A 21,522-nucleotide genomic window follows, 5' to 3' on the forward strand; every position below is an offset into this window, starting at 1 on the left:
ATGATCCTAAAACATTTTTACTTCTTATTGTTCCTAAAATATGTCGTCATCACAGGAAGTGATGTCATTTACATGTCCTCATAGGAAATGATGGCACCTTTGCGTGGCATCGCTTCCGTGTTTGTCCCGGCACGAGTGCGGTGGCCAAGTGACACCATTTTGACGACGTGTGACGCCCATTTTTCTCAATTTAAAATATTAATGTTTTCGTTACAATTATTATTTACGTAAAACAATGTGAATCAGCGACTTACATTCAAAGGCTGTTAAACCGATTCAGGTTATTCAGGTTTAACAGCAGTGACCGCCAATAGATAACAATATAATCATTCTTATTGGTCAGTTGCATAATTCATCCAAATTGCATCCAAAAATAGCCCATAAAATTTATAACGCACGGATTTCCGCGTGGGAAACCACAAGGCAAGCGAGAAGGCAGCCAGACCCTGTGCCAACAATTGCCCAAGTTCTGTGCTCCTATATGTTTGGCCAACTGATCCAGGCTAGATGACGCTCGCCTGTAATGCAGAGCCCTGGAGCCAGTGTCGGTCGATCAAACCCATTTCGTCCTGCGCCGTGAAAGCTCCCCCAATGTATGAGCATGGCTGCGGCGGCTTGCGTGCATGTACGTACCTACGTCGAACTGCTTTCACGCACCGTACGTAGCCAACCGTGCTAATCGGAGGTGCGACATCGGCGCGGAAGGCGAGCGTGGGGGCGCGTGGTGCACACGCGGCGCAACTATGCGGGTCCCGTCCTGGTGTCCGCTCGAGGGTTTTCTGCGCCACTCTTTTCTCCCACACGTAAAAAGGCTCGCTAAAGAGTGAAAATGACCAAGCATCGTAATGTGTAGGACCCTTGCGAAATGGGTCACTTGAGACCTTAGGAGATGATATATGGCATTGTTATTGTTATCGCTAACGCAGGGGATGGAGCAACAACAGCAAGCGGCAGGAAAGGATGTATATTCTTAGGTGTTTTCGGTAAAGTCACGAAGGTAAAAAATTAAAATTAGTAAAAGTTAAATCAAAATCACGACGTTTCGGAGGCAACACAAGCTTCCGTCTTCAGGTGGAACCGTCACAGCACGATTGCTGTATCTTACTTGTATCTTACTTGATACAGCAATCGTGCTGTGACGGTTCCACTTTAAGACGGAAGCTTGTGTTGCCTCCGAAACGTCGTGATATTTATTTTACTTTATTAATTTAAATTTTTTACCTACGTGACTTTACCAAAAAAACCTAAGAATATGAATCCTTGCAGTTACGAAAGCTTCAAATCTAGAAGGAAAGGATGTATTGCGCAGAAGAGGGGCACGCTAGTTGGAGATGGAGTGTTTAAGTTTGGACCGTCGTGACTGACAGATCTCAAGCCCCCAAAAAGGCTGCGGCCTCTGGCATCAGTTTTGGAAAAAAAAGATAGTTCAGCAGTCGATTGCCAACGTCTGATGACATTCACGTTTTTGATAATAGCCGTGCCCATCCTTTTCACCAGTGATTAACTCTGTCGCCTCGTTCATTGGACGCGTTATTAATTTGTGTTAGTTTTTTTACGCTAATGGTGTTTGTGCAGCAGTGGCGGTGGATTCCGGGGCGCCCATTGCTTCGTAAAAGACTCGCTTTTTCCAAGCTTCCCTTTCTTCAAATTCTTCTAAACGGTGAAACCGTGTTATGAGCACCATTATTGCCGCTCAGATGGAACACACGGCTCGCTTTAGAGTTTCTTTTAAGAGCAAAAGACCTACCACCCCCCCCCCCACATTAAATTGAACTTGAGCCAAGATTTTCCCTCTTTGGCCAGGCTTCGTAATTGATGAGCCTGTCTGAAAAAGAAAAAACGGGAGGGAAGAAACATCTGGTGCAATTCAGCAGCCGCGCTGAGCGCCAACTCAAACCAGTTTTAAGACACCGTGATTGATACCGGCTGCGGCGCTTTCATATACACGGCTCTATGCAGTACAGTGTGCGCATTTGTATTTTGCGAGCCAGTGGGGTTGTGTGTACGCGTGTGTGTGTGTCAGTTGGTGCTCGTGTGTGTACGTGTGTGGGGGGTGTGTGTGGGGAATGGTAGTGTCGCGGTTAGCACGCCGCGCTACGAACCCGGCGACCCGAGTTTGATTCCCGCACACAGCCAACACCGGTGACGATTATCTGAATCGGTCGTGAGCCTCCCCTGGGTCGACTCAGCCTCAAATGAATGCCTGGTGCGGTGTGTAAACATCGCTTTTGTCGAGACAAAGGCGGCTGAGCGTGCTGCTGGCCACCCGCCCCCTCGTGTGCCGGGCTGGCCTTCATAGATGCCATTCGCTAACAGCGCTTGCCCCAGCAATCTGTTAAGGCCGTGGACAACGTCAGTGGCAAGCGAACTGTGGAATTGTTCCTGAGCCTTTCCTTAGTTTACTGAGCCTCAAACAACTCTCTGGCGCAGTCTGTAAACATCAGCAACGGGGAGGCTAAGGTGGTCCGGCGTAGTGCAGGTGGCTACATCACCCCGTTGTGTACCATTCTAGCCGTAACAGGTGCTCGCTAACACCTTAATGTGCCTGCGCGGCGAGCTGCGGTTCGCTTGGTGCGGAGGGCAGCGAAACTGGTGGCGCTGCGCGAGACTCTGGTCTGCGCTCGGCGTCGGTGGAAATCGACGTTCGAACCCGGCCTGGGTCTCTCCTGTCGACCTGGCCGAACACGAGGGGCTCCCATGCTTTCCCGTCTCTGCTAGGGAGGCGAAGGCACGCGCGTGCGCGCTCGCTCGCACACCAGCGGTTGTGGTAGATCTGCCAGCCTTGCTTGACAAATAAATCAATAGCCCGCACGGTCGCGTGTGGCATCAGAAGACATTTATCCAGTGTGGTTTGACAAAGGGCGGCTAAAAAAAATATATCATCGTCGTCGTCGTGTGCATGTATGGACATGTCTGCGGAATTCACTGACTTATGTAAGAGTGTACATTCATATTTCTGACATCTTAAAAAAACTACAACCCCAAAAGAATGCATAGTTACACATGAGCAGTTGTACATCAGTTGTTGTTGTGGAAAGTAGATAAGTAAATAAAAACGTGGGTGGTTGGGTGGGCAACGTTCTGTGGATACCGTTCGTTGACAGTTCCTTGCGTGTGTGTGTGCGCTTGTGTGTGCGTGTGTGTGCGCGTGTGTGTGTGTGCGCTTGTGTGTATGTGCGTGTGTGCGTGTGTGTGTGCGTGTGTGCGTGTGTCCCCCGACCCACTCCCTCTCCTCTGCCATCACAGATTTATTCTCCCGACCACACGAACAGCAGCTTCCCATCAAACCCCTCCACGCCCATCGAGTCTCCCCCTCCACTCACCGGTAAGAGAGCCCACGTGCCCACGTCTGCCCTTGTGGTGCCCATTCCACGGCGGTTGTCCTATGGATGGACTCACCCCTGCCATTGGATTGTGGAATCCCCTCGACTGGCTGGGGGATGCATAGGTTTTATTTTGCGTAGAGCTGTGAGTTGTGTTCTGTCTCACCACTGGTTTGCTCCTTGTCTCCTGGTGGTCTCTGAAATCCAAATGAACAGGAATGCCACAAACGCAACTCAAAACATCTATGGCCGCCCTTTTTGCCGGCTTCAAAATGATGAAAAAAGAGTAGCTTTCACCCCCTTCTGGCAGGACTAGAGGAGGAGGTGTTAAGGTGTTCGAACACCAAATAGACACCCATTGCAAGGTATTAAGTCTGTTTCAAGGACAGCGCATGCATTGCTGAAGCGTAAGTGTTTGCATGTTTCACCACAAGTACGTGTGGTTAATGCCGACTTGACGCCTGGTAATAATAGGTGTCTGTTTGGTGCTTGAACATCTTAACACCTCCTGTATTGTTGCCAGAGTAAACTTCTAATATGTTCGTCGCGCTCATGAGAGCGTGGCGTTCTGAGACATTGACGTGGCAGGGACGAGTCTGTCCCGACCCAACTCCGGACCCCCTCGATGAATGTGGCGGCGGCCTTTCCAGTTGGCGCTCCTTTTTTTGTGATCTGGACAATGCAACGTGGCATTACATTGAACGTGTGTGAAAAATAGCTTTGTAGCCCATCCGGATTCCTCCAGAAGGAGAAAAAATATTCCGATTATGATATTGGGCGGCCAGTGCCTTGCAGTGAGTGGGTCCTGGGTCCGATTCCTGAATGCGGTGCCTCCCTGTCTGAAGTTTCATGTTCCCCGCCCGCTGTTCTTCATGGGTTTCCTCCTCGCACAGTTTATAAACACGCCGCGTGACTGGTATTGGCCGAATATCCCAAATGCAAAAAATAATTAGGCCTCTAAATGACTCATTTGGGATTACACAGCAGCGGCAAGTTTAGTTTCGTCTCACGATATGGACGGCACAAGATTGTTGCACCCCTTCGAAGTGCAAACGTGACGCTCTGCGAGGCGGTGGGGCGAGGCGGTTGTGAAGGGTCAGGTGGGGGAAATATCTGCCGTTGTTCCTACGCTCGTATATCTCTGCAGGAGTGGTCATGCGGGGGAGGGTGGGGGTGTGTTGGCGCGCGTACGAGTTGGCACGTGCGTACGCACGCTCACGTGGGTGAGCGCAGCCTGGCCTCTCCTCAGACTCTTGTCCAAGCGCCCGTCGGAGAACAGCCCCGTCAGGCCCTTGTTGTCAAAATCGGAATGTTTATTTGTACTGGGGGAATCCGGTGAGCTGTAAAGCTCTTTTTCGCAGATGTTCAGTAGTGGCGGGTCAGAATGTTACAACATCAAACCAAACAAAGACACGATAGGAGTGCAAAGTATAGGAAAGGTAAGAGAATCGCAGAAAAAAATGTTTAGCATTGTTTGTGTTGGGAAAATGAGACTGGGGCTGTGCTGGAGAGAGACAACATTGGGAGATGTTCCTATCACGGCGACATTGGTAGATTGTCCTATCATGAGAACAGAGGTGGCAGAGGAGAGCTGGGTACCGTGACTGCAGCGAAAGAGAGAGAACATCATCGCATCCACGTTCTGCTGGCTCTAGACCCGTGTGGTTACCACCCCTTTCTAGCCCCGTGTGGTTACCACCCCTTTCCTCACCCCTCCCCGCCGCCACCCTCTGTTGCCGCGTTCATTCAAAATGTACGCTTCATTGAAAGGCGGGGGAAGCGGGGGGCGCAGGCTCATGGTTATTGGTGGATGTTGTGGGCAGGAGGAGAGCTTTGCGGGGACAACGATGACTGCCGGTCATGCTCGCGGGAAGAAGTAGTGGGTGGGGAGGGGGGGCATTTTTTTTCTTAAACCGTAAAAACCATTGGCAGCGCTTTAAAGGAACCCACAGCTGCGTTAAGTTTGCCGTACGTGAGCGTTGCTGCGAGCGCTGACGGTCACGGCGCCGCACGGCTCCGATGCTGCCGCGGGGTTTCGTTCCCCACCTGCGACCGCGGTTCCTCTCTCTTCTCTTTTAGTTCCCCGCTCTGCCCCCCCCTCCCCGCCCCCCCACCACCCCCACCTCGTTCTGTTTGATAATATTTTTTTCCCCCCTTTTTTTATTGAGCTGAAAATTTAAACCAGGCCTTTAGCCCACCAGCCCCCGCCAGCCCCCACCCGCTTCATGCCTCCATAATTCGATTAGAAATGCATACAGCTCTGAGCCGCGCTGCTTGGAGCCACGTTTGTGCGTTTGAAAACCGATGGAGATGGTCTTAATGCACCTTGCGTTCGTGGAGCCGCGTGCGCGTAACTCCACCTGGAGTTACGTCGGGGTGCTTTGACAAAGGTTGCCCATTGGTCGGTGGTTAGTCAACGAATGGTATGAATGTAATGAGCACTCGACGCGGATTCCTTTCGTGAACAAGCATCCAGATCACACGCAGGGCAGCGACGATCGCACACAGCGGCACGCAGACGATCATTATCATTGCGCACTCATCTAGCATGGATGTATATTGTTCAAATTCCACTTGCAGTTTCTAAGTGCGCAAATAGAAAGCAATGCTTTAAAATTGTTTTTATATATATGTACTGTACCATTTTTGGCACCTAATGAATGCGCTGTGAACTGGAAGCCTGCGCTTTAAGAGACCTCAAATGGCAACGTGAATGACCTCCACTGTGACCTCCACGTTCACTCGCTCTGTTACCTAGCGCAATTGCGACGCGACTGCGCGGGAGGGAATTCTGGGTGTGTAGGTTGAGCGAGGGTTGGTGCATCACACAGAGATGGAACCAGTGTGCCTATGTGACTCCCACCTGCAGGACAATCAAAACTAAAAGTAAATATATATTTTATATTCTACCAGGTAAGGCCCACTGCGCTATATAGCGCTTTTTCAGAAGCAACCCGGCCACAATTGATTGCTCAACGAAGTGGCTTATCACGTGGACATTTATAGCAACCAAACGCTCTAAATGCACATTGTTTCTAAATGTGAAGGGAAAAACCGGAGGACCCGGAGAAAAATCCACGTGACCATGGTGAGAGAGACACGCAAACTCCAAATATACAGCAGGCGTCAGGGTCGGGATCGACCCTGACCCTAACGGGCGAGGGAGTTAACATTTCGCCACCACGGCGGGAGTGCAGCGAGTAGGTTTATGGCCTACCCATTTATCCCACGATAATAAGCGATGTACCAAACGTCCAAAAGCTGGTCCTTGTTGAATAAAAGTTTTAGAGGTTTGAACGAGACGTTTCCGAGTCAATCCAGCGCGATATATTTACAGTTACCCCACTCAAATGATCGGGAGAAATCGTAGAGAAAACAACGTTCTACTTCAAAGCCTCTAAATCTCCCACCAATCTCAAACCCATTATTAAACATCTCTAAGATATGAACCTTTCCTTGAACAATATTCAGTCACCTCCTTGAGAAGAGAGGAAGATGATCTTTAGAAATCAGCGGGATAGCTGTAAATGTACCGCCCTGTCTGTATGCACATCACTTCACGTGTGAAGTCAAAACCGCGTTGTGTGTCACCGCAGTGGCCCCTGCTTCGTGGCAACGAGCTTCATCTCAAGGACCGTCATCTCCCAACTACGAGAGCTCTCTCCACACCCTGGTGAGTCCCAGTTCGAGTACGGGGTCTGCCCCCCACGCTTGCGCCATGGCCGGTGAGAACTGTCGCGCGGTTTTGGATAGCTTGGGGGTTCAGCGCGTGAGTGGCCGAGTTAACTTCACACGGAGTGGAGCTTGCAATCTTCACTGCCTGGCAATGTCTCCGTGGGGGGGGGGAAGGGTTATTTGATTTACGATAAAGTATTAAGTAATATTGAAAAATACTTTTTTTTAAACACGCTTTAATGAAATGTACCGTACGAGTAATGGCAGACCTCCACAACTCCAGGAAGTGCCCCGAAGCTTGCCATAACGTAAGGGACCGTGGTGATTTACAGCCAACGTGAGTTGAGCGTGGACAACTAGACCCAAGCCGAAACATAAGATATAAAAACGATTCCTTACAAATATTTATTTTTAATGATAGAATATAGTATTGTCATCAGTATGACATACGTATACCAAGTTTGCAGCCAATACGACATTGGGAAGTGGGTTCAATTTGAGTTACACGATTTGATGATACGACAACAGACAGAGTTGAGGATACAACAGACAGAGTGAGTTAAAGAAGAGCGTGTAATAAAAAGAGACATCGTTCGCACGGGCGGGCCCCTTTTGCGTGCCCGTGTCCGTCGTGCAAGTCTGAAATGTGGCATTTCTTTGCGACAGTTCGTAGCGCTCGTCGCTGCTCAGCCGCGGCTTTCCGTGTCTCCCTCGCTGACGTGACCGAGGCCGTCACTGGGCCCTCGGCCTTTTCACACTGAGAGCATTGACGGCCGGTGGCAGCAGCAGAATGTGTGGTTGGTGTGGTGGCTACGGCCCACATTGAGAGAACCAGGCCAGCACTGCTCATTCGTTAGTTTGGAAATAAGTTAATAATGCGCACGATTTTAAACTTGTATGGGACATTCGGAGGTGTGCAAACTGCCGGCAAGCAGTTGGAGTTGAGCGCATTCTGCAAGCGGCGAGTTAAATTGTCCTCCCCGCACAGTGGATTATACTTGAAAAAAATCCTCCGTGTAGCCTGAACAGACTGTTGGGGCAAGTGCTGTTAACGAGCAACTACGAAGGCCGGCACGTCACACGAGGGGGTGGGTGGCCAGCACCACGCCCGACCGCCTTTGTCTCCCCAGTGGCAATATTTACACATCGCAACAGGTACTCATTTGAGGCTGAGTCGACCTAGGGGAGGCCCAGAACCGGTTCAGATGATCGTCACTGGTGTTGGCCGTGAGCGGGAATCGAACTCGGGTTGCCGGGTTCGTAGGGCAGCGCAGCGCTAACAGCTACACACACAAACACAAACACGCACGTACACACACAATGTATGCAGTGATTGTGAACGTGTACTTAAGGGAATGCACACACACACACACGCGCCTGCGCTGGCACAAGTACAAACTCAGCACCTTCGTCATTAACGTTGCCTAACAGAATAACAAAATAATGTACACTGCAGCAATGGACCTCCGTTGCGTGCGGCCTGTGAAGAATGGCCCATCGCCAAGAACTTTGGGCTACGATGTAAAATTTTCTTATGCAAGTCACTGCTAGTAGGAGTGATGACAGCGATTTGTGTGCGTACGGTTGTGTGTTTAGTTATAACGCTTAATTTGACCGTCCCCGGCTCTTAAGGCCATCAACACAAACGTGCCGGACGCAGCTGAATGTCATTTGACATTCTAAACTAAGCTTGCTTTTTTTGTTTTACCAGGTAAGGCCCACTGAGCTATGTAGTTATTTTTTCAGAAGCGACCTTGCCACAAACGATAGGTCAACGAAGTGGCTTATCACGTGGATAATATTTACAGCAGCCAAATACTCTCAACGCGTGCTGATGTTGATTCTAAATATGGATTGAAAAACCGGAGGACCCGGAGAAAAATCCACGAGACCACGGGGAGAACACGCAAACACCAAATATACAGCAGGCATCAGGGTCGGCATCGAACCCACGACCCCCCCGTATACGGGGCGAGGTAGTTAACATCTCGCCGCTGCCGATTGATCCCGAGCAGCAGATCGGGTTGGCGACTCGCCGGTCAGCAGTTGGGTTTATCGAATCGTCTCGCCTCGCGAAGTTTTGCCGTCAGCGATGAGGGTAGCGACGTCGCCGCGCATCACGTCTCTCCCGCCGAGCGGAGGTTCTGAGAGAGAGAGAGTGGAGCGTCGCCATTATCTTCAAATGTCACGCTGCAATTACGTTGGTAGGCGCGATGGGCGCAGGCAGCTCGCAGCTTTGCCTCCCCCTCGCGTGGTCGATCGCCAGGGGGCAGAGGTCGCAACCGGGTACCCAATACCCGTACCCTACCCGATACCCGGCTACCCGTACCCGGCCAGGTACGGGTACCCGTTTGCGACCCTGGTGCGGCCGGGTACGGGTACGGGTAGGCCGTGAGTCACTGGTGAGTAACCGTTTGTCACTCATTTCGGGTAGGGTACGGGTACCCATTTGCGACCCTGGTGCGGCCGGGTACGGGTAAGGAATCAAAACCCGTTTGCGACCTCTGCCAGGGGGCTTGACGGCGGAAGTGACCTCCGCCACTTTCGCAAGAGCTGCGCTGCACACGTCTGTGTGTTGTTGCACTCTTCTTCTTGTTTAAACCGGCCGCGGATCGTCTTACAAATTCGCGAGTCGTTAGCGACAAATTGTCGCGTCTTCTCCTCGCGCTTCGTGGAGTGTGCCTGGCATGTTTGTTGAACGTGCGAGGCCTCCGATACGTTCAGATTGTTGCTGGGCGTCGCATGGTTCAGTGGTAATTAATACGTTTGCAGGGACCCCATCGTGAGAGTAATGTTCAACAGCGAGCGGGGCGAGAGGCATTGGTTAGACCTCAACGCTAGGGGCTCAGTACGCCGATGCACAAAGTCTGTATTTGCTTCTTCTGGAAATGCTCGTCAAGCTATAACGTGTATCATTTTGAAAGCTGGCTATCTAGAATGCATTCCTTGTGACTTGCAATCATTCTGTCAGGTTCCATGCATTCGTAAAACAGACCGCTTGAGATGCAATCATTTCCTTGTTGATTGGATTTAAAAACCGTAATGGGCTCTTCGTTGCAACGGGGGCTGCTGCTGTCCCTGCGCGCGTTGCATTCGCGGATTTTTCGTCCTAGTCTGCATAGGACACGTGCTTTCTGCACCCCCGTCACTTTTGCTTATCCCACTGACACAGACGGGAAGGGACGTGTCTGCCTTCAAATGCAGAAAATGCACGCCCCAGTGTTCCAGTTTACGCTTTTGACCGCTGCACAACCGAGCCAGCCCGGCACGGGAGGCTCCAGGTTTGTTTTTCCACCGCAGAAGCCGTGCCGTGACGCTGCGGCCTCGCGCCGTCACCGACCCGATGTCGCGCACGACGAAAGCGTCGTTGCCCCAGAGGCAGATTCGGACGCGGACGTCTCGCATGAGACCAGCGTGTATCACGGCTAGGCTCTGCGCCGCATCGGCAAGTAGACGGTGGAAAACCACCCCTGCACCGTAAGGGTCCAGCTCTGGCTCGGCTCCGATGTGCCAGTGGAGAAAGGCGTGTGGAGTATTTGATGCTGCTTCCGCACTCGTGCTATGCGGCCCGTGGCTATGAGTAACAGCATCGAGACATCTCTGAGCGATGTTCATCCAATTTTTTTGTGTAGTCTACTAAAAAAAAAGCCTCGCTGTAATTCAAGAATACTTTTTTTCGTGAAAGATTTAGTCCAAGATATTTGACGCAATTCATCTTGAGGTTTTTGCGTTTTGGAGGGAACCGCAATGCCTAAAAAAGAACCCACAAATGCAGAGGAATAATCTTAAAGCAATGTACGGATATCCTGTAAGGAACCTACTTGCTCCACTGCTCCCTACAAATAGGCATATTTCACACTTTACGGTTCCATATCCACATGAGCTCCCAACTCAACCTCAAGATCGTTGTTTGGAGTCCACCTTAAAGTGAAAGCTTCCCACTGTGTTTCAGTTGTAGCTTCTGATAAGTTTCACTGCACACGTTAGCTGTTCGTCCAGAGCAGGGACAGGTGGTACAGTGCCTGGCGCCGCACTGCGCTACGAACTCGGCGATGTCAGTTTCGCGGCTAACATCGGTGGGGAGTGATTTCTGACTCGGTCCTGGGGCCCCCCTCCCTCCCGCCCCTTCACCGGCACACATCGACCAGCGTGGTAGAGCACGCTCCAAACAACACCCAGGCCTCCATCCAGCAGTGGGTGGACAAAGAGCTGAGAAGTATATTTTACGCATTCAATGAAGACAAAGAACGCTGGTGCATAAGCCAGCCTGTGTGTGTGTGCTTAGAGGCGCGGCACAAGAGGTAGCAGTGTGCGTGTGTCCGCGCGTACATTTGCACGTGCGTGCGTCTGTGTGTGCGTCCGCACGTATGTGACCGCGTGCGTCCATGCGTGCGCGTGTCCGTGCGTGCGTGCGTCCGTGCGTGTGTCCGTGCGTGCGTGCATGTGTCCGTGCGTGTGTGCGCACGTGCGTGCACCCTTATTGTTTTGTTCTCTCTGGATTCTCTCTGATAGAAAAATCGGATTGAGCAGCAGCTGCATGAGCACTTGCAAGATGCTATGTCTTTTCTAAAGGATGTCTGCGAGGTATTCCGCGCTTGCTCTGCCACTCATCGCGCATCTGCCCCACACCCCCATCCCCCCCCACCACCACATCCAAATCCCTCATCTCCCTGCGGCGCCGTTTCCATCAAATTGGCGAGCAAATCGGCTCTGCGGGTCGAATAACGCATGCGCGGAACATTTCATCCGCCCCTATCCAATGAATGACGGGGCGTTCGTTTTTATTGCTACTATTATTATATTTGTCATCTGCATAAGGTATTCTTCTAAATGTGGACAGGGTAAAAGTACAAAGTGTAGATTAAACGTACGCCACTGTTTATTTTTTTTGACTTGATGGAAACTGCCGTTCGAGAATGTCCTCCGTGTCCTTTTGATTGGTCTCATTTGGTTTTCTCTTTCCAACTCCACGCCCTCCATTTCCTCTTGTTGTCGTTGTTATTGTTGTTGTTTATTTCTCGTCGCGTGGACTCTCTCCTCTGCCCCTCGCCGTCTTTCGTGCATGTCCACGCCGTTTCCTCTGTCCACACCCGCAGTCCCCTCGGCCCTGCGCCGGGTCGCCCGTCTGTGAACGTCAACGTTTTTGTACTCTCGATGTACACACGGCATTTGTGTCTCTACTCTTCTGTTGTCATTTGCCTCGGTGTTTCCTGACAGTCCCTCGTAAGACGTAATCGCCATCATTTTCAAGCTTCGTAATTTCTGACTATTTGGCCACTCGGTTTCAGACGCCAACATTAAGTGCTGAGCAGTGGCTACATTTGGGATCAAGTTCGACTTCTGTTGATTAACATCATTGCACATCACATTGATGACAGGTCAAAGTCATCGATTTTACTGCGCAGTGTACACATGTTCAGCTTTCCATCCTTTTTCAGGCAGACAGAGAGAGAACAATCTAGTTTGAGTTTAACATTTACTTTTTAAATCAGGTGAGAGTTTATTAACAGGGGAAACGGCTCTCTTCGCAAGGGAGACCTTTGGCAGAGCAGTATCACACACACACGGGGCACCGTGCGTCATCTTGGTCACGAGAGGCTTGGGGACATCGCTCAACTTTGGTGCTGGGCCACCCACCCCCCTCGTGTGCCCTCCCGGCCTTCGTAGGTGTTGCTACTCGCTAACCGCGCTTGCCCCAACAGTCTGTTAAGGCGATAGGCGGGGATCTTTGTCTTTATACGGGAGAATAAAACGATCATTTATACCTTTATTCGCACACGTGCATCAGGCATGTACGCGTAGAAGATGTTATTTTTTTGTTTCTCTTAAAAGTCCGATGCATTGTTTGCAACAACAACGGTTCTGTGTGTGTCATTGTCACAGCTGCGTCCCACATCCGAGCGGGGGGATGTCTCCGCGAATTGTTTCAGGGGACAACGCAACTCACTCGCTCTCCGCTTGCGTCTCCTCCCTCAAAACATTCTCTCGTGTGTTTCGTTTTCCTTTCGGGGGTCCCACCTGCTTTAATTAAAGGGGGGGGGGTGCTGATTAATTAAGGACTGCCCAGGGTCACCCTTGGAAAAGGGATCACGAATTTAAATGTGCCCTAAAACTAATTAAATATGACATTAATTAAAATAAAGGGTTATGATAATATACGTATATATGAATAATAATCAACAAATCCAGGGGTGTGCGGCTGTCTTCCATCCTGTGTTTGCGACCGCCGCTGCCAATACCATCACTACTCAACACCACCACCAATACCATCACCACTCAACACCACCACCAATACCATCACCACTCAACACCACCGCCAATACCATCACCACTCAACACCACCACCAATACCATCACCACTCAACACCACCACCAATACTATCACCACTGCCAATAGCGCCACCACTGCCAATACCGCCACTACCACTGCCACCCAATATCACCGCCAGCAGTACCACCGCCAATACCACCACCAATACCACTACCACGGCCAATACCACCACTACCAATACCACTACCACCACCACTGCCAATACCACCACCACCACCGCCAATAGCGACTACCACCCCCTCTGCCAATACCGCCACCACCGACAATACCACTCCCATCATCCAACATCACCACCTGCACCACCATTGCCAACACCACCAATACCACCACCGCCGCCAATACCGCCACCGCCAAAACCAGCACCACCAACCCCACCACTTCCAATACCACTTCCATCCAACACCACCACTGCCAACACCACCGCTGCCAACACCAACACCGCCAGTACCACCACCGCCGCCAATACCACCAATAGCATCAACACAATTGATACCTGCCTTGTTTGTGTATAAACACGCAAGTGTCTGTGTTTAAAGTACGCGCAGGGCTGTGCCCGCTCTCCATCAGCCTTCGCATCACACTGCACAGGGAGGTGAATGGCCCGATTGGCTGATGGTGGTGGCGGCCGTGTAGATTCTAGACAGTTGTAGGCGTTCAGCACGAGACCTCTGCAGAACGTTAGGCTGAGCTCCCCCCCCTGCCCCTCCCCCATGAAACCCAGTCAATCCTGCGCCGTATTTTTTGGTGGGGAAACATTCGATGACGTTGTTGTCTGTGGGCTTCCGAGTTATGAGGATAAACTTTGGCAATAGTCACGTTTCGGCGTGGTCACCCTCGGTTTGAGCATCATTAAAATCGACGTCAAGCTGCTCACTCGGCCTCTATGTAGAAGATCGGACTTAGCTCGTGGCTTCTAGACTTTGTTTAAACACGGAGGGGCCCAGACACAACCGTTCTTTAAAATTCTCTCATTTTAATTTGTCGCAGACATTGGATTAAAAGCAAGAAAAAACTGATCCCTCCCGCCCCCTCCCGCCCCCCCCTGCGCCCCACCCCGGCACCGCTGCCTTCCCGGCACAACTCTGCCCGAAACTCATTTGCATGCTGCGAACAAAGCCGAGCCATGAATTAGCTTTTCAAACAGCACGCGTCCACACAATCAGCCTTTTCAGAGCGAAAATAAATAAATCACCGGGTCCACTGTGTAAGCCTTTAAAAGAGACGCTGTGCTTATTAGATTGTTTAAAAAAAACGTTGGGAGAAAAAAAATTGCACGGCTGCGGCGTACGTATATATACATCTCCGTTGTTTTGTTGTCGCCGGGAACGCTCGGACACACGCCGTCTGTGTTCGAGGCGAGAGAGGACTTGCGGCTGTAGCGCAGAGCTGCGGCAGATTAATCCGGAGCTGTCGAAGCAGTAGCAGAAGAAGGCCGGGGGCCCAGTTACGCGCCGTGACTTTCTCTCGGCCTGCGTTCTACTCAACGGCCGACGAGTTTTAAAAGCCGCTCACTGGGGCACACCACGTGGCCAAAGGAGCCTCACAGAGCGGGTTGACAAAAACGGCAAGTCGCGAGGCCCGCTATTCTACCGCTGCGTGGACGGCGGATGGAAAGTTGAACGAGTCCCGAAAGACGAAATGCATGGGCTTCGTCGTTGCTGAAACACGGCGGCAGCCTGCGACCGGTACAAACGCCGTGGCACGCGTACGCCCACGGCCGTCACGCAACGGCAGGAGCCCGTTAGCCAAGGGGGTCGGCTGGTACCGCCTGGGTTGGCAAATGCTACCAGTGTCGCTCGTGGGCAGTGCCAACTGCGGACAATGTCGCGAGTGGGCAGCTCCACAAAGAAAGTATCCCCCATGGGCATTGTTCACCATGGGCAGTGTTCACCATGGATTATGTTCCCAATGGACAGTGTTCACTATGAGCAGTGACCACCAATGGGCAGTGTCTACCATGGGCAGGGAGCTTGGCACACATACCGTCTGTTCTGTAGACAAACTCATCTATTCAAACTCATCTAGACAAACTGATCTATTCTCGGATTCCGTGGATGTTTCTAATGTTGTCAGCTGTCCCTTTCGTCTTGCGTATAAACTAAAACTAAACTATTTCAGATGTTACCACGTAAGGCCCACTGAACTATGTAGCTCTTTTACAGAAGGGGCTTGGTGACAAACGAAGTGGTTCATCACGTGGAAATTTATAGCAGTCAAATAATCTTAACGTTTATTTTTAAATGTGGAGGGAAACACCGGAGGACCCGGAGAAAATGAATGCGACCGTGGGGAGAGAGAACACGCCAAACTCCAACTATACAGGCATCAGTGTCGGGATTTAACCCACGACCTCGTGCATACCAGGCGAGGTAGTTAACATCTTACCACCGAGATATGAATTACCTCGTCCGTTAACTACCTTGGCCGTAGAAGGAGCTCTCATCGGTGAAGACGGACATCCTGACTCTTCCCCCCAATGATGTAAACATCACTTAGCTGCAAATCGTTGCTTTAAAAGACAAACGTTACAGTCGTGCGGAGAGTTTGACCCTTGGCAGCACAAGCCATCGCCGGCTGCACATCGAGTGAACTTTTACAGAACATAAACCTGGGCGGTTGAATTACCCTGTGGTTGCCGTGCTTTCTCTAGAGCCAATTTCCTCGAGGTTTGACCATCGGATTACCTCCCTTAACCCCGATGGCCAATGGTGTCGGTCGGTAACAATGATATTTTTTGACGAAACCTGTCGGAGACCTACGTTGGAATGTTGGTTTTACATTTCACTGTTCCTCACTCCACCTTCCGTTGAGTGTTAATTCATTTTAAATCCCATTACAAGTATCCTGTTACCGTTTTGCTTGATAAGTTCATCCATTCATCCAACATTGGTTGTCTATGTTCCACTTTGTAAAAAATATTTGCCTAAAAAGTTGAGTGCAAGGATTTGGACAGGTCATTGGGTATATCAAAGTGTGGCCAGAGATTCCTCTAAACTCAATAGAAATGCATTTATAGTATTTATTTGAGTATTTGGCTGCTTCTAAATTCCATGCGATAAGCCACTTGGTTGAGTTATCATTTGTGGCGCAGGTCACTTCTGAAAAAAGAGCTCTACAGCTCAAGTGGGGCCTTACCTGGTAAAATAAATTAACAAAAATGCAGTAACTTCGTTCGTTCTACTGAACATATAAAGGTGCACGATGACTGGGACAATGCACGGCACCACGGCGTAGTAATTTAAAGTCGGCTAACTTTTTGACACGCGGTTTGTCCGGCAGAGGCCAACGCGCACGCTCGCGGTTGCCCCCCGCGCCCTGTCCTCAACGATTCTTCTCCTTCCTCTCGCCACCTTTCCCCCGCCCACACCCGTGACCGTACCGACCAATAGCAGAGCAGGATGGAGGAGCGGCTGGACCGATTGGACGACGCCATCCACGTGCTCCACCGCCACGCAGTGGGGGCGCCGGGGCTGCCCGCGACCCACAGCGGCATCCTCAACGGCCTCATGGAGGGGCTGGCCGCGGGGGGCTACGGGCCCACGAGCGGTCTCGGCCCTGCGGGCAGTCGGCACTCGATGGTGAGTGCGGCCGCCGCCGCTGCTGCTGCGTTCGCGTTCTCTCTCTCTCTCTCGCGGTCTTTGCCCGCGTGCGTTCGCTCGGCCACATGGGGAGTTGGGGAGTGGTGGCACCGCTGGCCATCGAACAAAGACGGTCACTGCATCGCTCTGCGCTTTCAGATGCGCTTCTGCGGCCGTCTGGAACGCTCTTCCGTCTGATATTAGGAAGCCGCTGGCCCTATGCACTTTAAAATCCTCTAAATTTAAAACTCAATTCTTTAGAACTGCATTTTGTGTCTAGCTTGTTGTCCCTTCCCCCGCACTTCCGATTAGCACGGTTGGCTACGTACAGTACGAAAGAAGTTCAACATACACACATACCCTATCAAGACGCCACGTCGCTCCTACGAGCCGAACGACTTTAGGGCTTGCCAATTGGTAGCAGGACTTGGCTTGGGCCTCCTCTCTAATTACGGCTACAATTTTGAGGGGAGTTATTTGACCGTATTTCACCATGCCGTTCATTATTGTGGATTTTATTATTCATATGTGTGAACTTCTTTCGCACCGTACGTAGCCAACCCTGCCAATCGGGTTGGCGAACGCAGGAAGCATAGGCGAGGAGGTGAAAACGGTAAGAGGAAAAGCGGGAACGGCGGAAACAGCACGACGCTGCAGGCCCGACTAACTCATCCAGTCCCACCCACCCCACACTTTCTGGACACGCGTGGGCTCGAGCTGCGGCAGAACCTCGTCAATCCCAGATGCGGTCTCTTCAGCCATCTTCGGGTGCACAGATAATCCAACTTTTCCATGAAAGACAATCGTCATCCTCGATTGTGATGGATAGCCTGTGATGATGATGAGACGTGGAGCAGATCATTGCAAGTTCCTGTACTGCCCCCTACTGCCCTCATTATAGTTTTTATGCAATTGATGATGACCCGCCCGCCCCCTTGCCCCCGCGGTTGGAAATCCTGGGCAGCACGCACGGCTCTGAGCCTGGGTTTGAATCCTGGGCACTTGTCCAGAAACAAAACTTGCTCTTCTCGAGCGGAGCGGAGCTCACGGTCCTCAGCCCAGTTTAGCGGCGACGAATGCAGGAAACACTATCGTTATGTTAACATCGTTGTTGTTTGTCCTTGTAGATTATCCGAGCTCAACTCTTGAGGGCTTCAATAATGTGTGCGTCGGTTCCCTGACGAACACTCTCTTGAGAGCAGCGTGTGCATAGCGGCCCGCGTAACGGCACACATAAGAGAGCTGCATTGGGGAAACGGCAGGAAGCTTTTTTGTGCCGTCGTCATCGTCGTCGTCGTGGATTGTGCTTGACACTCGGCTGTTGGTCGGAGGCCGTGTCCAGAATGGGCATCTCTTGCCATGTGGTGTGACGGTCAGCAAGCTTTGGAGTGTAAATGGTGGTCAGTGACTTCCCATCATCTCTCTCTCACTCACGGTTGACACGACCATTGGGCAGTTGTCATTTACAGTGCTGGACCCAAGTAATTGGTGACACAATTCTGCTTGTCCATAATGGAAGTTTTTGGGTGAGATGGCGTAAATATAAATGTGTCGTTAAACCCGCCACCACCCGACACAGCCAATTAGTAAGGTTTGTCACGTAAACAAAACATGGCAATTCGTTACAAATAATAATGCAATTTATAATACGCGCAAATTTGCGGACGTAACGGCCGCAACTCAGAGGCGCGGAGCCAAGCTCAGAGTCACTCGAAAGCGTGGTTAGAGAGGTGAGTTTTTAAGTGTCTCTTGAAGGAGGCGATTGAGGTGATGCTGCGAATGTGTAGAGGGACAGCGTTCCAGACTGTTGGGGCGGCCACCGAGAAGCGGCGCATAGACATGATGACCATCCTGGATCTTGGTATCAAGAGGAGGTCGTGAGTCGCGCAGCACGCCGCTGTGTTGGAGAGTAAACTCGCAACATTTACAATTCGAGTCCGACGTTTCGCTGGCGGTTACAACCAGCATCGTCAGGCGACAGCCAGAGTTGTGGAGAAATCCTCCTCCCGTTTCGTTAAGGGATAAATGTGGTGTCGTCATTAGGGATAAATGTGGTGTCGTCATTCGTGTGCCAATCGGGTGCGAAGGCCAAATTCTGCTTGTGTCTGTAGGAATATTAAATTCAACAAACAGCGGGTTGCGCAAGTCTCCGCGAAATTCGGTTTGTCAAAGTAGGTTGAATGCCACAGTGTTACGGAACAGTGAAATTGGTAGGAAAATGTTCGCGTGGAAATGCAAGGGGCTTAATCAGCTTCGAAGGTTGTTGCCACTGTGCGTTTCACAATGTCGAGTTTATTTTTAGTTTATTGGTAGATTAACTTTTCTGCAAAATGAATTACGGTGCTTGCCACTGCAGTCGGCTTTCCACCCTGGCAGCGGCTTCAGCGGCTGTGTGTGTGCGCGCGTGTTTGACGAGCAGTGCAATGGAAAAAGAAAATCACCGCGGTACCTCTGCCTGCGTGCCTAACATTTAAAATAACGCAGTTATACTACCTGCGCGGGGGAGGGGGGGTTAATCTGATGACAGGGGCCAAAAGTAGTTTACATTTTTTAAAATAAAACGTAACGCATTCTCGTAATAATAAGAATAACAGGCTACGGGGATTGTTTTTGCCGAACAACACGAGAGAACAGTTCACCCCCCTACCCCCATCCTGTTTTCAATATTCAGAGGCTCGTGCCGGAGACAGGGAGCCCTAGGGGCTCGCGCGGCTTGTGTGGTTTTCACATTCCTCTCTTTTTTTATTGTTGTTGTTTTGGTGGGCTGGGGGGTGGTGGTGGTGGTGGTGGATGGGGCAACACCTGTCGTGCTGCTGTCTGCATTACTCGCTCTCTTACAACCGCGTGCGGGGGAAACGAGAAGAGGTGTGGGGGGGAGTAAAAAAAAACACGCAGAATGGCCTTGTCCAATCGACGTGCTCCGCAGTGCTTTCGTGCGCCTGCTGCTGCCGCCGCCGCTTGTGAAAGGCCATCTTTGTCACGCACGTGTGTCACGCACGTGTGTCACGCACGTGTGTCACGCACGTGTGTCACGCACGTGTGTCACGCACGTGTGTCACGCACGTGTGTCACGCACGTGTGTCACGCACGTGTGTCACGCACGTGTGTCACGCACGTGTGTCACGCACGTGTGTATGTTGAACTTGTGTTCGCACCGTCACGTCGCCAACCGAGTGTGCGTGCGCGCGATTCCCGCTCACGGCCACCAACGGCAGAGACTTATTATCTGACCGGTTCTTGGTTTTCCCTTAGGTGGACTAGGCATCAAATGAGAACCCGGTGCGGTGTGTCAACACGGAGACAAAGGCAGGCCGCGCGTGGTGCTGGCCACCCACCCACTTTGTGTGCCTTGCTGGCTTCATTACAAACAGCATTTCCAGCAAAAAGTATGCCGTGGCTATATGGGGGGATCTTTGTGCGTTGTGCGTGTGCTCGTGATAATATAGGGAGTGGTGGCGTATTTATGAGCACACTTAGCGACAATCATAGCGACCGAGGTCCGATTACCGGCCATAAACTCTCTAATCCCTGGCCAGAGCCAACCCCAGATCAACTCTGCCTAATATCTCTGCATTGTGTAGTCTGTGAACATCGGCGCTCGGGAGACGGAGGGAGGTGGTGACGCCTGGTTTTTGACCCCACCACCGTCTTGTTTTTTTACTTCTGGCGTCCTTAGGTTCCCTGATAGACCTCGCTGCTCAATGGAATAGTTTAGTTTTTTTGGTTTTGGTTGTCGTCGTCTTCTGCATTTGTGTGCACGTGGTGTTGTTGCGCTGTACGTATATAAATGCGCGTGAGCAGTGCCAATTCAAGTTGACTTTGTTGAGCCAGCTGAGAACTCGATAGAACCAGGATGAGTCTTTTTTTTTGTTCAACAGACTGACCTGCGGAGACATTAGTCTGGCAGTAGGGGGCGATGATTGCTGCTGTGTGTGATCCCATAAATCAATAACCCCCAATAAAGTTATCACGTTGATCTTTACGGTTAAATGGTGTGTGGGGGGGGGATCTGCCCTTGCGTGTCCGATAGTCGGGCCTAATGCACCGCCATTCTACAGCACGGGTAGATGTTGTTAGACTTGGCGTACAGGACGCGTGGATGCCGGGGGTCGAACCCAGGGCAGGGGACGTGATCAGTCCCAGCTGGCAGACGGGCCACGCATGATGCTGGCCCCACCACCACCGTAACAACCTTAATAGGCGCTCTCTAACAACGTGCGCTCGAAAAGACTGAGCGGTTTAACAAAGAGATCTTTGTTTGCACGTGCGTGCCAGCGCGTATATAAACAAGCTGCGTGCCATTTGCCAAAGGTTAAAAATGTCCCTCTGCTGTACTCTACAAGCCTTTCACAGCCTGAGCGGGGAATGTGTACACATGTGCTGTTTACACTGGGTTGGTCATGTAAATAGATTTAATAAATGAATTAATAATAATAATGCGTGACCTTTATAATCATGTGAGAGTCCATTGTCACAGCGCATCTTTTGTAAGGCTGACATAGAATAATATTAACAATACCAATAATAGCCGTTATTAGTTGTGAATAATAATAAGTAGAAATATAAAGTAAATGGCGCATCAATAGTAATACGTTACGCATGATGGAATTATGCT

The 21,522-nt window shown here is 51.0% G+C and overlaps 1 protein-coding gene across 5 annotated transcripts in view; it reads left to right on the forward strand.

The window, feature by feature from the left end:
• The window catches only part of LOC144734793 (transcription factor 12-like), a 245,601-nt gene that overhangs the window by 211,449 nt on the left and 12,630 nt on the right, over positions 1-21,522 (forward strand). For 4 of the 5 annotated variants that reach the window (XM_078617171.1, XM_078617174.1, XM_078617173.1 and 1 more), the window contains exons 13-15: positions 3,247-3,325; positions 6,920-6,996; positions 16,719-16,907. In XM_078617171.1, the coding sequence (XP_078473297.1) occupies positions 3,247-3,325; positions 6,920-6,996; positions 16,719-16,907 (345 nt within the window). The remainder of the gene's footprint in view (positions 1-3,246; positions 3,326-6,919; positions 6,997-16,718; positions 16,908-21,522) is intronic. The other variant, XM_078617175.1, reaches the window with a different exon arrangement.

The sequence above is a fragment of the Lampetra planeri genome, chromosome 53 (assembly GCF_965212315.1).
Source record: "Lampetra planeri chromosome 53, kcLamPlan1.2.h2, whole genome shotgun sequence".
Lineage (NCBI taxonomy): Eukaryota > Metazoa > Chordata > Hyperoartia > Petromyzontiformes > Petromyzontidae > Lampetra > Lampetra planeri.